Source organism: Phalaenopsis equestris, unplaced genomic scaffold (genome assembly GCF_001263595.1).
Source record: "Phalaenopsis equestris unplaced genomic scaffold, ASM126359v1 Scaffold000761, whole genome shotgun sequence".
NCBI classification, from domain to species: domain Eukaryota; kingdom Viridiplantae; phylum Streptophyta; class Magnoliopsida; order Asparagales; family Orchidaceae; genus Phalaenopsis; species Phalaenopsis equestris.
Genome location: NW_018165201.1, coordinates 5209844 through 5228265, shown reverse-complemented (window position 1 = coordinate 5228265; position 18422 = coordinate 5209844). Strand labels below are relative to the sequence as shown.

The 18422-nt window shown below is 36.7% G+C and overlaps 1 protein-coding gene across 1 annotated transcript; it reads left to right on the top strand.

Moving 5' to 3' along the window:
* The first annotated feature begins 35 nt into the window (after positions 1-35).
* LOC110030853 (metacaspase-5-like) lies at positions 36-16603 on the top strand. Its single transcript, XM_020733794.1, has 2 exons — positions 36-459; positions 15504-16603. The coding sequence occupies exons 1-2, from the start codon at positions 114-116 to the stop codon at positions 16445-16447; spliced, it is 1290 nt and encodes a 429-aa protein (XP_020589453.1). The 5' UTR covers positions 36-113; the 3' UTR covers positions 16448-16603.
* The last annotated feature ends 1819 nt before the right edge of the window (positions 16604-18422 follow it).

Here is an 18422-nt window from a genome sequence, read left to right as displayed (position 1 = left end):
GCTACACCGCACATTTCATAATTACAAGTGGAAGCCGGCTCTCGACCAAAAACTTCGAAAATCTGTCAATCCCATAGATCGCCGGAGTTCAATCCGATATTGACGGCGGAAGAATGACGAAGAAAGCTGTGCTGATCGGCTGCAACTATCCGGGAACCAAGGCGGAGCTGAAAGGTTGCGTGAACGACGTGCGACGAGTCCATCGATGCCTGGTAGATCGCTACGGCTTCAAGGAGAGTGACATCAAGATACTGATCGACACTGACACCGCCTACACCCAACCCACCGGAGCAAACATCCGGCGAGCCATCACCAACCTTGTTCACTCCGCGGAACCCGGCGATTACCTCTTTGTGCCCTACAGCGGACACGGAACACGATTACCGGCTGAGACTGGAGAAGATGACGATACCGGTTATGACGAGTGTATCGTTCCCTGTGATATGAATCTCATTACTGGTCCTCTTCTCCCCTTTGATTCTTCATCATCTTTTTTTGGATCTAATTTTTCTCTTATTTGTCTGTTTCATTTGATCTTTAATTTAACTTGTTAGTTCTGGTGAGAATTGATGGGTTACAGTAACTTTGGAGTGATCTTGGAGATGGGGTTTGGGTTTATTGATTTAATTACTGACAGCTCTCAATATTCTCATCTTCTTAAACTGATTCAATCACAAGACCACTATGTCACAACATTTTTTATCATTGGCAGCTGGCCGCTAGGCAGTGGTGCTTCTCACATCACCACTGATCTGTGCAATTTCTCTCCTCGCACTCTTTATAATGGCTTGGATGATGTTATGATTGGAGATGGCTCGGGTTTACCCATAAACCACACCAATCCTACCTCTTTGTTTTCTAGCTTTTGTAAAAATTCCTTAAATAATCTACTTTTTGTACCTTGTTTGAAAAGCATCCTTATTTTCATGTTTTAGTTTTTTAAATCCAATCATTTATTTGTAGAGAGCTGAATCTCTTACTGATTTCTTGTAATGGATGCGTGCGAGAGAAATCAGTTTATCAAAGCAAAATAATGATTTCTCTCCAATCAGCTCCACTTAATTTTTTCTACTGTCAAGACGGCTTCATCTGACTGGCCTTATAAATTAAACTATCCAAAATTTTGATCCTTAAACATATTAATAATTGCCACTTTCATCTACTCTAGTTTGCAGTATGATTCAGTGCAATAAAATTCATAACCTTTCATTCTTTGCCACTACTATTATATATGCTTTGTCTCTTGAAATATTTTTCTTTGGTGTGTGGACCTCACTTATTCTATTCTGTTATGGTTTCAAACACTTTGTCATTTTTATCAATCATCATACCAAATACATGTAGTACCATCCACACAAGCAAAATCCTCATGTTTATGCTGTCTTCATTATCTTCAATGCCTTGGAGAAATATTTTAATTGTAAAATCATTACCTTATACTGAAAAATTCACCTTTGCCAGTGATATTTTCCATCTCACTAGCTTATCACACACACTTGAAGATAATAGGTACCATAAAAGATATCATTGACATATTAGCAGATTGTTCTCTTTCTTATCCCGTGCATCTATTTCACCTTTCTTTTGAATTCATAGCTTTGCCTTATCAATCTATCTCATAAATCATCTGCGCACATCCACATTTATCGTGTCCTCTCCATATAAAAACCTCTTTGGCCTGCCTTCCGACCATTCAAAACTTTGTATATTTGGCCACCTCTATTACCTATGTCTTTTCCTGTCAAAACAAATAAACTTGAATCTCACTCCAAACACCTCATCTCATCCTAAAATACTCACTCAAACTTCATATTTTTGCCACGACATTACTACTTATAAAATCTATCTCTCCCGTATGTACAATTTATTGAATAAATTCTTCCCCTTCCATCTTTTTCTTTGTTTCGTAATCTGAAGAAGTAATCTTCTCTTGGCATCACCATATCATACCCCTTCTCCACACTGCAAGGCTACTTTCGTGCTCACCATCTATAACTTTCATCTCTATAATGCCCATCTTAACAATCTTCCACTAAATGAACCATGCCAAAACTTCTACCTTCCTCTACAATAAACAACAACTACAACAAACAAACCATTCCCTTTCTACCCCAATAATACTCATTTTAGACACTACTTAAGCCAAAAATAATATTAACAAACCAATTTATAATGCACTATCACAATCACACTAAACCTATCACTTCTCTCTACCTCCACTCAAAATCTTATTGGGTCAAGTGAATTTTTCAAGTAAATATAACTTTGACGGCTCTATTGACATTTACAAAGAAGCTTAATTGCTGGCTAAAGGTTCACGAATGATTAGGACTTGACTATCATGACATTTTTGACCCATCGACCCATTTGTCAAGCATGCATCATTACAGTTGGTTCTCAACTTGACTGTTAGTTAGTGATAATCTCTTCATCAACTTGATATTAATAATGTTGTAAAAAACAACGACAATAAAACGAAAAATGGAACGAGAAAAATTGTACGTAGAAAAAACACCAGAGCGACATACAAATTTACGTGGTTCAGCAAATTTTCCTACATCCACGGAGCTGCAGAGGATTTTACAACTTTGAAGAATTACACCGTCGAGCGCCTCGACGTTTACAAGAAAATCTCTATTTTCTTCTTTCCCTTCCTCTTTCTCTCTCTTCCTCTCTTTCTCTTAGCTCTCAAGATGACTTGACTTGGTCTTGCTTAACTTGCATTTTCTTTAAACCAAAAAAGACTATTTATAGAAACCATGAGAGCGGTATGTGAGCGGTAGGTGGGTGTTGTACGTGAGTGGTAGGTGAGATAATTAAGAAGCTAATTAAATTCGGTGGACCGGATCTCCACATTACCCAACAATTCTCCCATTTGGAGACTGAGACACTAAATGCATCACCTACTATTTGCATCATCTACTAGCTGTACCGACCTTTTCCTCAAACATGATATCCTCAACCTCTGCAACTCAAAGCCTCTGTCTTTATATCAGAGGACCAGCTGAAGTCGAGCACAACTTCAGTTTCTCACGAGTAACAACCTTAGTTGACATATCACTCTCCACGTAGCCTCGTACCACCAGCTCTTTCCTGGGTTACCCTTGTATCTGCTTACAACTATCATTGCATGAGTAATATCCTGCCCTTGCTGAAAGCTCTGTTTAACAAGTCCAATATTGTACCTCTTATTGCCACCAAGCGCAGTCTTCACCCAGTACACCCACTTATTGTGCAATGTCTTCTTTCTTTGTGGAAGTTCTGTCAGCTCCCAAGTTCAATTCCCTGACAGGGAATCTGTTTTATCCTTCTTGGTCAGCTCCCACTTGCTCGAATTCTCATCTTACAAGATTTCTTCATAACTTTGTAGTTCTCCTCCATTTGTCTGTACAAAGTTCAGAAGTTCAGTTTTCCTGCCTTTGGTGCTCTGCCACTTTTCAGGGAATGAACATTCTTTTGCTTCCCCATAATGCACCTCTGACTCATGTGTCTACGCCTGAGTAAACATGTAGTCATATATAATGTGTTAGTTTTTTACCCTGAGCCAGTACTAATGCTTCTTTGGTAACCTTCCAGGTGCTATCTGAGAACACTACCGAATGATCACCCTTATTGAGTTGCCCAACAGAGATGAGATTTTTCTTCAACTCAGGAACGTGTCTGATCTTTTGCAATGTCCATTTGCTCTCATTAGAGAGTGCAATATCAACGTCTCGCATCCCTATCACGTTCAGAGTTTTTCCATCAGTCAGATGTACCTTTCCAAAGTTATCTGCAATATAATTTCGTATTAACTCCCGACGAGAATATGTATGGAAGGAAGCCCCTGAATCCAGTATCCAGTCATCAACAGAACTGTGAACTGTCAGCAATAATGCATCATGTATTTCTTCAGTTACAACATTAATGCCATCATTCTCCTTCTTAGGATTCCAGCAGTTTCTTTTTATGTGGCCAGTCTTGCCACAATTTCAGTAGGTTGTCTGCTGACCTGACTTTGATTTTGATCTTCCACGGTTTGAGCTTCTGTCTTGTGATCTCCCTCTGGAATCAACATTCAACACCGAACTTGACTTGAACACGCGAACTTGAACACGAGGCATCGCCAAAATCCTTTCTGCGCACCTCCTCAGCCAAAATCAAATCACAAATATCATCTTATTTCAACTTAGATATACCTGCAGAACTGCTAACTGTCATTCTCATAACTTCTCAGCTATTTGACAATGAAACCAACAATATCAGCGCACACATCTTATCTTCAAAATCAATTTCAACAGATGATAATTGATTTATGATAGTATTGAAAATAGTATTGAAATTGAAATCATTTAGGTGTTGAGCAACAAACACACCTTCCGTCATCTTCAAGTTGAATAACTTTTTCATTAGATGCACATTGTTATTCGCCGATACCTTTTCATATATACTTGATAAAGCCATAATGAGATCTGCAGTCGTCCTCTCCTTGATGAAGTTGTGGGCAATTGATCTCGACAGGGTTAATCGTATAACCCTCAGAACCTGTCGATCTAACAGATTCCATTCCGCTTCGTCCATCTTTTCTTGTCATTTTCCCAGTAACGGAAGATGAAGTTTCTTCCCATAAAGGTAGTCATTTATCTGCATCATTCAGTAAGCAAAATCTGTGTCATTGAACTGTGTCATTGAACTTCTTGATGTCATTGAACTTCTTGATCCCCAATTTATCACTTCGTCTCCACCCATCATTCTTTCTTAGATTCAAACCCAAGGCTCTGATACCAGTTGTTTTGAAAAAACTACGATAATAAAGCGAAAAATGGAACGAGAAAAATTGCACATAAAAAAAACACCATAGCGACACAGATTTACGTAGTTCGACAAATTTGCCTATATCCACGTAGCTGCAGAGGACTTTACTACTTTGAGGAATTACACCATCGAGCGCCTCGACGTTTAAAAGAAAATCTTTATTTTCTTCTCTCCCTTCCTCTCTCTTTTTTAAAAGACGACTTGGTCTGGCTTGGCTTGTGGCTTTACTTTTGACAAAACATAAGTGGCTATTGACTTGCATTTCCTTTAAAACAAAAGAGACAATTTATAGAAACCATGAGAGCGGTAGGTGGGAAGTAGGTGAGCGGTTGGTGAGATGTGATAGGTGAGCGGTAGGTGGGTGTGATAGATGAGCGGTAGGTGAGATACTTAATTAAGAAACTAATTAAATTCGGTGGATCGGGTCTCCACATCACCCAACAAATAATGTCATTTAATTGTGGGCATCTTTATAGCCAAAACTTTACGGTTATTTACATACTTTGCAAAGCCAGCTTTGTCCTCAAGGAAGCACCTTGTGCCTTGTTACCTGTAATACAACAATTCTTAGTTTCTTTTGGCTTTGCCAACTCTCTGGTTATTACAACTAATACATCTAGTGGATACACTTATTTATACTTTCATCATCTAATGAGATTATTTTAAGAGTTAATAACCTTTTTGTGATTTTTTTTATTATTCTTTTTGCGAAATGAATATATCCATGACAGAGTTGGTGTAGCTCCATTGGAGCATAAAATTAGAGAGAGTCATCTTAGATAGTTTGGTCACGTTACATGTCGACCATCCGATAATCTGATTAGCAGAGTAGATGTTTTCAATTCGATTTACGTTAAGAAAGGCTGATTTTGAGCAGAAAGACTTGAGCATATTGTATAAAAAATTATCTTAATTTATTATAATTAAATGAAAATATGACACTAAAAAAGGATTCATGTAGATAAAAGCTTGTTGTTCTTCTTCTTGTTGCTTTTTTGTTATTCTTTTTACATAATGATTCTCTCTATCAAGTATCTTGTATAGAGAGAGTCGTTTTAGATGGTTTGGTCACATTCCATGTCGGCCATTCGATGATCAAATTTGCAGAACAGATATTTTAAATTCAATTTATGTTAAGAAAGGCTGAGATAGAGGTAGAAAGACTTGAGTATATTGTATAAAAAATAAACTTAATTTATTAGAATTATATGAAAATATGACACTAAAAAAGGATTCATGTAGCCGACCCCACTTTGTGGGATAAAGACTTGTTGTTTTTGTTACAATGACTCACAATTAGCAAACTAAGGCAATGACATACTCGTAATTCTATCAAAGCTGTTAAAAAATTATGGAAGCTTCCAATTGGTGAACCGGGTCTACTTGTGGAATACTCATTTGTTGTAAATTATGAGGGAGGCTTGTAGAGGTGACTAAGGAAAGAAAATCAGTTTGTTAGAGAAAGAAGAGGATAACTTGTAGAGAGTGAAGAGAGAATCTTAGAGATTTTGTATGAAGGTGATTTGAGAAAGAGATCATGACAAGATGAGAGCTCATTTCTCAATGTAAAAGCTATTCCAGGAGACGAACTGCAGGTGTTATTCATTGAACCGCTAATATTCTGGCTACAGGTATTCAACACTTCAGCCAACAGTGACCTGCGGCAGTCGTATCTTCGAACTGCAGCTTACAGGAGGTGTTCGGCTGTCCAGCAAGGTGTTCTTCGGTATTCCATTTCTTGGGCCAGTAGGTGCTGAACAACAGTCTAGCTTTTTGGTTCATTAGGTGCTGGGCGGTCCTGTTTCTCGAACTGTTCTTGTTGCTGCTTTTTTGTTATTCTTTTTGCCTAATGATTCTCTATCAAGTATCCTATACGGCTACATTATTTTTTTTAGCTAAGAAGCTATTTTGCACTTGTATGGACTTCTCTTATCTTGGCATCAATACTTAATCTCCTAGCACGAACTAAGATTATGAATGGTACCCTTGTTGCCACATTAGTTGCTGTCACAAACATTCACTTTTTACTCTGGTTATGCGTACTTTGATCCAACAAGTTTTAGATCTATTGTTTGCAATATACAAGATGTAGCTCTTACTGACCCATAAATTGCCTTTGCAGTTAATAATTTACTCAGCATCAGTACATTGTTAATCTTCTTGGTCGGACTAAGATGATGAATGACACTCTTATAACTATAATATTTATCACTTCATCTACACTCAATACGTACTCCAATTTTGTGCTCTTCGCTCTGTCAAACTACTACATATTTGCTGTTTGGTTGTGTAAAATACATACATCTAAACATAGCCTCGAATGATAAATTATCCAAATTTATGCTCAGCTTTATTACTGATTTTAGGACTCCATTAACAGTTTTCCGCAGTTGTTGGAGGATCGTTAGGGGATGATCTCACCAAACCTTCGGCGCACTCACTTTTCCACTTTGAACTTCAAGATTAAATTCTTTGACCAGAGCTTCTTGAGGGGGACATCTGAATGAATAAATGCATAATTATTATACCTTGTTTCCTATTTTAGTCTTTTATGCATTATTTCAATCAACTATTACAGTTTTCTGCCTGCATGTGAAATTGGAAAACTTTCTCTTAGCAGTTTTACACAGTTCTATTTTTTTCAGTATTTTTAATTAAAATGATTAAGGCATTATTCATATCTTCTATAACCCTCATTCTTCTTTTATCCCTTCCAGAAATTTTGGACTGGTTCATGCATTTGATGTGATGCTAATAAGCCTCATGTTTCTACTTTGTGGATGATCTGGGAAGCTCATTTATTTCCGTTCTCTTTTCGTTGGAATCTATTAAATTTTGTTAAAATTGATAGGGCGGAGTAACTCAAACATGTGATCTTGCAGATGGGGTGTGGCTTTGCTTGCAGTGATTCGTCCCTTTTATATTATGAATGTTGATTGAACTATTTTTTTGCGTTGTATCTAGATCTCATCATTCAGATTTGTCTGATACTGAACCTGATCGCATTCTTACTAGTAAGAGTTGTTATCATTGAATCTCATTGCAGTTCTTGACATTTTTGACTGCTTAAATTATTCTAATTCACGAGAATTTTTATTCTTTGGAGTCGTCAGTTTAAGTTTTTTATTTCCTATTCTTTTATTCCTGAAAAGTAGAGTATTTTTGGAGTACTGCTACATTTTGCAAATAAATCCACTCTTAAACTAGGACTCAAGTGGCTGCTTGCCTCATGGGCCAAGCGGCTAGCCTGAGTGAAATGGCAGGTGGCGCTTAGTTCCTTAAGACGAGGCTTCCTCGATTGTTAGTACTTAATGCTATTAAAATATGTTCAAATATGAGGTTTTATAAGATACAATATTTTTTGTCTTTTTATATCTTATCCAGATATAGCATTTTCATTAAATAACATATATAGACTTTGATCTATGTATTATTAGGTATTTGATGGAAATAGAAGATTTTATTGCGAGTCTTCTTATTTAGATATAATTTTTTTTCCCAAACATATTGCTTTTAATCATGGTATAAAAAGTTATCAACTATAATATACTTTACTTTGATGTAATACATTCATCTCACATATAAAATGTCTAACCTTGATATGAAAACCTTTGACTGATATCAAAATGGTGCATCCTTTTATAATAGTAACTTCTACATAGGTGTACTAATCGAGCTAAGTTGACCACCCCATGGATTGAACTAGAGTGGCCGTACTATGAGTTGTTCGTGTTTGGCTTGAGCTTGAGTGGAGCTTTTGCATATTTATTCGTACTTGACTTGTTCATATTTTCCTATATTCTTGGTTCACATATACTTACTTTTTAAATTAATCAAACTAGTATTTAAATGGGCTAATCAAGTTAAAGAAATAAACAAGTTCTTGACTTATCAAGTTAATAAATAATTTTATAATCTAAATGGGCAAGCAATTCAACAAATCTAGAATTAATATCTAACTATATAATATTAATTAAACAAAACTATTTAAGTAAGATTAAAAATAATTTTTGAACAGAACTTTTTAACAATTATATCATTAACAGACATAAGAAAACTGGTTCGTTGACATAGAGAATTGAAAAGGGATTAAATCAAATGAATACATGGATTTATTAATGATGGATTAATTAATTTGAAAAAAATTGAAATCTCACCAAATAATTATAAATATTTGCTCGATCTCATTGAAATCAAGTTGATTTACTTCAACAAAGAAAGCCAACATAGAATTAGATGCATGAATTTTATTAAGGGATAAAAAATGACCCACTTAAAAAACTATCCTTTTGAGCTAAAATTTGTCAAAATATAATTGCTTTTGTAGTAAGTTGATATCAATAACATGCATTCAAACTATACCAAACAACTAAGCATGTCATTGTGAATACATTCAATTGTCGTATATATTGTCATGGATGAATAAATAACTAAATAAGTATTATTTTCAAGTTTACACTAAAAAATGGTATGCAAAAATCTCAAGTCAATATGTAGTCTGCTCCTGTCGAATTGGCTACTCTCGGTTGACTTTTCCTTTGATAGAGGAAATTTTCCTCCGAGGTCTTTTCCTCCAGACTGAGGACCTTTACCCCTGACGGAGGACCTCTCCCTCCGACGGAGGACTTCACCCCCCGACGGAGGACTTTTCCCTTCTACTGAGAACTTTTTCCTTCGACCGACCATCGGAGCTCGACTTCTCCCCTCAATAGAAAAACCTCAAAATGAACGATCCAGTGGTTGATGAAAGACCTAGCAGAACACACTAAAGCAAAAGACTAAAATATATTTTACCACCCCTTTAAAATAAGGATAATATTGTAATTTATTTTTTGGCTCTGCTATATTCTATAAATAGGACTTACATGTAAATGGATTTTTTGACTCCCCCGCTTGTAACCTCTATTTTGATGGAATAAAATGGGTCAACGAGCCCAGAAACACCCCGATTCACCCCCGAGGGGGCAAGTCTGCCTTTCTATATCTTCCTCTCTCTCTCTTCTCCCTCGTTCTTCTTTCCTTGGCCTCGTGCTCTATTCTTTGGGCACGATCTACCAGACATATTTGAATTCAATACCAACATATACACTATCATTTCTTATCATTTTTTACCCCGATAAGATTCTAGAAAGGTCTTAAACAAGTTGAAACTATATATACAATTGTTCTTTCTAAAAGATACTAATCCATAAAAAAAGTACCAATCAAAGTTGATAGCAATGCAAGTATCCTATATTGAATGCTTGCACAAAATCACCTTGTATTCTACCCTTGCTTGCACAAAACTGCAATACCATCATTTAAAGAAAAATAAGTTGCAAATCATTAAAGTTATATTATTTCAAAGGAGGCTAAAATGTACAAATGGTAACATAATACTTGTTAAGAAAGGTTAATAACTTTGATGTCCCCTGTACCTTGTTACAAAATGTGAAATTTATATAATACAATCCAAACATAGATGCATGATGAGATAACTTATAATAGTTAATGACAATGATTTTTTTCTTCCATAACTATTTCTGAAACAATCATTTTTTCACAAAAGAATTGCAGTTATGTTTGCACATAATGATGAATGATATGTACCTATAACTCTGCCGCACACCCTGAAAGTGAAATTTGATTAAGGATTTAGAGTTAAATATGGTGTTAATTTCACAAAAAGAAAAACATTTAGCTTAATATATACTCTTATGAAATTGAAGTGAGTTGCGAAAGTTGTGATTGTACTTGAGAATTACAAGAATTGTAGGATTCTTAGCTTAATACACACTTATGAAATTGAAGTGAGTTGCAAGAGTTGCGATTGTACTTAGAGTTACGAGTTGTAGGATTCAAAGCTTTTGTCAATATTGACCTCCTTCAGACCTCTTGCTCACTTAACTTCTGCGAAAAAAAATCTTTCTCCATCAAATCTGAGTCTATTAATTTCACCTCAATCAATTGCCATCAATGTTTCATTGATCCCATAAGATGTCGGTGAGACCTACAATACTTTATAGCACAACATGTTGGCTCGTAAAGAGAAACATAAAGTTAAGTTGATTGTTGTCGAGATGAGAATGCTCAGGTTGATGAGTGACTTTACACTTCGAGATAAAATATGAGACAAGTATATCGGTGAAAGGGTTAAAAAGGCTCTAGTGGCCGACATGATTGTAAAGAACCACATTAGATGGTTTGGACACTTTAAACGTCGACCATTTAATGACTCTGTTAGGAGAGTATGTTGTGGTATGTATTAAATTAAACAATCGACGACGAATCAAAAAATTAAACGAGAAAATTCACACTAGAAAAGAATACCCAGATTTACGTGGTTCGGCAAATTGTCTACTTCCACGGAGTTGTAGAGGATTTTATTATTTTAGGAATTTATGCTATCGTTGATTACGTCGACAATTATAAGAAGAACTTCTCCTCCTCTCTCTCTCTCTCACACACACTTCTCTCTCCTCCTCTCTCTATGAGCCACTGAGGGAGAATTAAAAATATAAATGGAGAAGAACGAAGCCTTACAATTCTTGTTGTGCTTGGAGTTCGGTCACACCAGAAAAGGAAATCTCGAAACCTGAAACCGGAGAGAATAAGCAGTAATACGAAAGGAGCAGAATTGAGATTTTCTTTTCTTTGATGTCACGCGGGCATCTAGCCTAAGAATTAGCAGAGGAATGAATTTTTGGATTAGCAACTAACTTCCTGCACTTCCTTTTATAATGCATCAATCTTAAAAGCACTTTAGAAGGTCATTAAGGAACTTAGCAAGAAGAGGTGAGAGGGATGCTTCGATTCGCGAAATGGAGGCTGGACCAGTTTTCTCTTTTTTATTTATTGGATTGGGCTCCACCTCTTAAGAGAGTAGATGTTTTAGATTTAACTTATGTTAAGAATGGTAGATGTAGGCCTAAAAGACTTGGGCATTCCTTATAAAAAATGATCTTAATTTATTAGAATTGAATGAAAACTTGACATTCAGTGCCCGTTTGGGGCAGCTTATAGGGTGCGACGGCGTTGTGAAAACGCTGCCTTCTCATTTGAATATCGCAATCGATGTAAATTTTTTGTGTCGTGGCGTTTTATTATCACGATTTCCTTCATCGCTTCGCAAGCCAGACTGCCCCCTCGTCCCGCGTATGAATTTTGCGATTAGGGAAGAATTCCTATGGTGCCTCTTTCTCGCTCATCGTCGCCCTTGGAGAATCGCATATCTCCTCTGCTCCTTCGCCTCGGCTCGCACGCCCTCGCCCTTGGAGAATTGCAGTTCTTCTCTGCTCTTTCGCCTCGCCTCACAGATCTCCCTCGGCTCGCCCTTTCCAGGAGAATTGATCTCCTCTGCTCACCCTTTCAAAGAGATCGTCGCCCAGGAGAAACACACCTCGCCTCTCTCTCGCTGATCCTACTCTGCTCTTTGCTTCGACTGAGATCGGCGCAAGGTACAACCGATATCCCTCTTCTTCCTTCCCGCGAGCCCTAGCATTTCGAAAATCCTTTCTGATTCGTTTGGTATGTGTTCCCCTACAATCCTTGGAAAGTTCCTCTTTTATGTTGGGTTTTTTGGGAGTTGGAGATGCAAACAATATATTTTTTTAAACTTTTGGTGTGATATATGAATGAATGGTTTTGGGGTATATCCTAGCTTATATCTGTGACTTGAGGGTTACTCCGATTTTTCTGCATCTTTATTTTGGAGGTGGAGTTCCAAGCAAGCTAATTTTTATCATTTGTGCTGATTTTTTTGGGAGGTGGAGATGCACATAATATATATTTTTTTAAATTTTTCTGTGATATATGAGGGTTCCTAAGATCTGTGGCATGAGGGTCCCTCTTCTCTAGCAGTTGTGCATAGATTTATGAAATTTTTTTCATTAGTTTACACGGGAATGTTTACATTATGAAGGTCCAAGCAAGATATTTGCTTTATCAATGTTCGAACATTAACAGGGAAAAAATTGTTTTCATTGCATGAAACTTATGACATGAAACTTATGAGTTCCTCTTATGAGTTCCTGTGTCTATATTGATGAGGTTGTGTAGTATGCTGGTGAATTGTATTCATGAGCTATTTTTTAGTATAACGTACTAATAAAGGAGCACTTCCATGCTGCAGCTGTACCCGTCTCACTATTTTTTGTTAAGGTTCTCGTTCCATTGTTCGTAAATTGATGATTGTCGTAGAATTAATTTGGAGGAAGTTGGCATCATGTTTATAAATTTGATTTGTTTTTTTATCTCATCTCATAATTTAGTACAACTTTCTCATATAGTTTGTATGCTGAGAAATTTGCATTATGTTTATAAATTTTTTGTTGACTTACATTATTTACTTGGTACTTATATTTTGTTCCTTATAGTGTCAACATGTCTAAGGCGAATGAAATGAGTCCGCCTGCTATATCGGATAAAGAAGTAACAAAAAATTTTAGCGATTTATGTATTAAAGAAATAAAATTTGAAAATAGTCAAACCACGTATTTTAACAAGGAAGGTTAGCAAAATATTACGAAGAGGTTTAAATAATTGATTGATAGGTATTACGACAGACTAAAATTCAAAAACAAATGGGACCAACTGAAGAAGGAATGAAAAATTTGGAAAGAGCTCAAATGTGGATGTATCCGTTTGGATTTGAATCCCATTGAGCTGACAATCGATGCCCCGGATGAATGGTGGGCTGAGAAATTGAAGGTAATAAACCCACTTTCATACTTTTATTTTGATTTACATTACTTATTTTTTCTCTAATAAACCCACTTAACCCCCTCCTCCATTACAATGTCACAGACAATGCTGTCAGCGAAGAAATATAAGCAGTGCGAAATTGACCCAGACTTTGAAGAAAAACTCAACATAATGTTTAAATGGGCTGTCGCGACAGGAAAATTTGTATTCAACTCTAGTGAAATGAGTTTTGTAGGCATATACAATTTGAGGAAAATTTGCATTCAACTACTCAAAATGTCATGATAGTATGTGACTTTAACATGTGTTTTACTTTTGTCATGGCGGACTGAGAAGGGAGTAGACATGACAGTTGGGTTTTTTCCTATGTAATTAGGAATAGATCACAGCGTTTTCCTCACTCGCCTTCAGATATGATTTGATTTGTAAACGTACTAGTTATATGTATTATTTGTCATTAACAGTGTATTCCATAACAGGAAAATACTATTTGGTTGATGTTGGATATCCTATGCAGAGGGGCTACCTGAAGCTATACTCGAGGGGCTACCTGAAGCTATATCCAGACACTAGATATCATATTCCTGATTTTGAGCGAGCAAGTGACATCATCCGTGGTAGGAAAGAAATGTTTAACAAATGTCACTCCTCTTCACGCGGGGTAATTGAAAGAATGTTTGGGGTTTAGAAGAAGAAATATGTCATCTTACGTTATATGTCGTCGTATCCATTTCAAAAGCAGGTGTGTATTGTGTTGGCAACAATGACACTTCATAATTTCATCCGACGACATTCTTCACATTCAGATATAGACTCTAGTATGGCCGGTAACGATGAACTGAATGTCTTTGAAGAACCATCAGCATTTTTGGTTGAGCTTCAGTCCATGAGGATGAGATTAACTCTAACGAATTTTGGGTTCATGACGCTGAAGGTGTGGCTGAGATGACTGCTTTGAGGAAGTTAATCGCAGATTATATCTATGGCAGTTAATCCACCATGTTTTCTTTATTTTTCGTATGCACGTCTTTTTGTTGTTTTTTTTCAAGATTTGATGATTTTTTTTTGTTTCTTCTGATACTCACAAGAGTGTGAGCATTGTATGTTATCTTTTGAACTGATCTAAGATGATTTTTGAGTTATGTATTATATACTTCTGTTCTTATTTTAGTTTTGTTGCAAACAACTTAATCAAACAAGGGGCATAATGGTCATTTATCTAACAACTGCTCTCAGTAAATTATTCTGAATAAGCTGCCTCAAACAACAAACTAGCTTATTCTGATAATCTGCAGATTATCAAATTATCTGGATAATCTGCTTTCAATAGATTATAAATAATCAACAACTGCCCCAAACAGACCCTCAACAAGACACAATGGAGAAAAATGATCCATGTAGCCAACCCCACTTAGTGGAATAAATAGTTGTTGTAATGTTTCACTGATTCCAACAATCTTCTACCCTCTTATTCACTTCATGTTATTTCAGTGATACACCAGATTATTAATGTTATCTCATCATCCTAATTGAGATTATGCGATAATTATTTTTCAACTAATCAATTCGTACATGGTTATAATTATTTCCATGATTTTACATGTTTCCTATTAGTCGTTCTGTTATGATTGTATAATTGTTACACAAATGTTAGATTATATTGTAGTATTCTCTTAGCATTTCTGAAAGACACAATCTTCATCATTGCGTCGATCAAAACTTACAGGCATTCTCTTTTTGTTCACTTAAATCTTCTTATTTGTAGTTTTCATCACTGCAACTTAACCTATATCCTTCTTTCCCATTGCAACCAATTACTAGCATTTTTTTTCCTTTAAAATTGTAACATCATTTTAAATGTGAATTTATTTGGGGATTGCACCATGATTCTTTTTTATATATCATATATGCTTTTTATGAGATCTTTATTTACTTGTGATGCAGAGGCAATCTTCTCTTCAGCATTGCCTTTTATCCCTTTTTTTTTATTAAGCAAAAATTTGTGCGGGTGTTTCTCTTGTGTGCAGATGATGATTTCAGGCTGTTTGTGGAGGGACTCCCTGAAGGCTGCAGGTTGACGATCATCTCCGACTCCTGCCACAGTGGTGGCCTCATCGAAAACACAAAGGAGCAGATTGGCGAGAGCACGAAGCGTGATGACGATGATGATGATGATGAATCTGGCTCCGTGTTCAGTCTCTCATCCTTCCTCAAAAAAACCGTCAAGCGTAAAGTAAAGAGTGCACTCAAATCCCGTGGAATTGATAGCCATTACACCCATCGTGACCATCACTATCATGAAGCCGATGATGAAGAGGACGATGACGACGACACCAATGAACCTGAGCACTCCATCATCAAGAACCGATCCCTCCCTCTCCCCATCCTGATCGAGATCCTGAAGCAGAAAACTGGCAACGAAAACATTGATGTGGGAAACATCAGACCGACTCTCTTTGATATGTTCGGCGAGGATGCCAGCCCTAAAGTGAAGAAATTCATGAAGGTGGTACTGCAAAAGTTACGTCGTCATGGAAGCCACGGCGGTGAGGGTGACAACGAGGGTGGATTCCTCGGCTTCGTTGGAGGCCTTGCAGTGCAATTCATGAAGCACAAGCTGGAGGAGAATGATGAAAACTATGTGAAGCCGGCCATGGAAACCAGAGTTTACAGAAAAGAAGAGGTTTATGCTGGAACGAAGCAGGGAAAGCTTCCTCATAATGGAATTCTGATCAGTGGATGTCAGTCTGATCAGACCTCAGCAGATGCTAACCCTACAGGGAATAGTGAGGGTGCCTATGGGGCTCTGAGCAATTCAATCCAGGCCATTCTTTCTCAGATCAACGGCGGTATAAGTAACCGGGAGCTCGTGCTTGGTGCGAGGAAGATGCTGTCGAAGCAGGGATTCAAGCAGCGGCCTGGACTTTACTGCAATGATGATGTTGTTGATGAGCCATTTATCTGCTCCTAGAGGTATTTTATGATCTTCCTATATATGAACTTTAGTTGTGTTCCTGAATGCTTTTTTCTGCTGTTAGAAGAAGGGATTTGAGGGATTTTGTTTTGTTATGAGTCCATAAAATTTATGAATAAAAAGAGAATGAATGGGTCTTTAAACATTCTTAAACAGATGAAGTTTCTTCTCATTTCTTGCTGATTTCTATATTTGCTTTCAACATGTCAGGTACAAAAGATTCTACTTAACTTTTTTTTTTAGGGGCATTTACATACATCCCACACAATTCATATGTATTTGCATACAACACCCAAACATCCATAATTACATGCATCCCACTTAAATCTTTAACATCACATAAAAAATATCACCCTCTTTATCTTTTATAAAAGTGAGTGAAAGACACATTTTCATGCATAAATTTATTCCACTAAGTTGTTTCAAGCATGAAGGTTGAACTTTGGGTGTTAGATACGTAAATACATAAGAATTGTGTGCTATGTATGTAATTTTCAATTTTTTTGTTTTATTTACAATTACAACTATGGAGACATGGCATTTTGAAGCGAAGCATGATGGTTAGATCACAAATGTAAAATAGATAGATAGTTTCCATCTCATTTACATCAAATGAGCAGCAATATAATTGCAAGTGTTAATCCTTGATTATGTTCAGTACGGAGGCCTTTTATATTTACTTGACGTTTTCAGAAAAAAAAAATAAGAACTTTATTTTCATGTCTTAAGTAAATGAAAATAGATGAGTAAAATTTAAAAATGTTTTTGCTATTTACAGCAATTTTGTAAATAGATATTATCAATCTCTTCTCATCCAAATAATAATATAATAACAATTTCATGTCATTTCGACTTGAAATATTTGGAAATGATAAAATGGGAAATGATAAATTGAATAAATGATAAGGTGGGAAATGACAAATTGGGAATTTTGGAGAGCAAAGAGCATTAAAAATTGAATATAATATTCAGTAGAAAACAGCGCGAGTACATGGGTGCGGCGGGTAAGAAGGCAATCCGCATAAATAAGAAAGAAAACGGCAAAAGGTGGGCGGGACGACCTCTTCCATGCATGGGACTTTTGACTTGTACCAACATTATCAAATACTATATTATTATCAAATTTATGCCCAGCCGAAGGAGGAGTGTTTATTACTATTAATAATTTATGCTGAAATATGCCGAAGGAGGAGGATTTAATTAACACCTGTAAAGCAGTTCTTTTTTTTTTTTTATAAATTTTTTAACATACAATTATTGAGTTGACAGGCTTTAGACATGATTCCTTTGATTGAGCTTTACTGATGAGATTTACATATATATAGAAAAAATATACTACATATATAATAACATGATGCTATTGTATGGTATAGGTGTGACTCATATACCAGATAAGGGACATATGCTGGAGCAGAACGAAGTGAGCTCGCGAGCGGAAGCATCTGTCCAATGGGGGTGGTTTGTTATGTGGGTTGGGGGTGGGGGGTGACGACCCATGGTGCGGTACACGGGATAAGAGCAGGAAAAGCCGCCGCTCTGCTCCCGATGACGTAGTCATTTTTGTCGAACCTTATTAAATCTCCGTGTTTCCTTCTTGATTTGCATCGATTTTTTCTTTTCTTTGCCATAAAATTCTCAACAAGTGGTATCAAAGCGAGGTTATAAGACGGAGGAGTTTAGCGCAGGAAGGACAAAGAAGGATTTAGCGATTTGGCAGAAAAGTTTGGCTAGGGCTTCAGACGGTTTGGCGTAGAAATGACGAGGTTTTTGGCGCAAGTTCGGTTCGACGAATCACACAGAGGAGTTTGGCAAAGGCTGAGGCGATTGTGCGGTGAGAAGTTCGGCGCACGAAGATCGGTTCGCGCGAAGGATTCAGTGACCAACGAGGGCTTCAACAGTTTGAATTTGGCGCGATACAGAGAATCGTTGGTTCAACAGTTTGGCTACGACGCGAGACAGGAAAAGATCACGG

Bases quoted from the DNA above. Each gene is read 5' to 3' on its own strand.
- LOC110030853 (XM_020733794.1), top strand. From the start codon at position 114: ATGACGAAGAAAGCTGTGCTGATCGGCTGCAACTATCCGGGAACCAAG. The intron at 460-15,503 runs GTCCTCTTCTCC...TCTTGTGTGCAG, and splicing joins TGATATGAATCTCATTACTG to ATGATGATTTCAGGCTGTTT.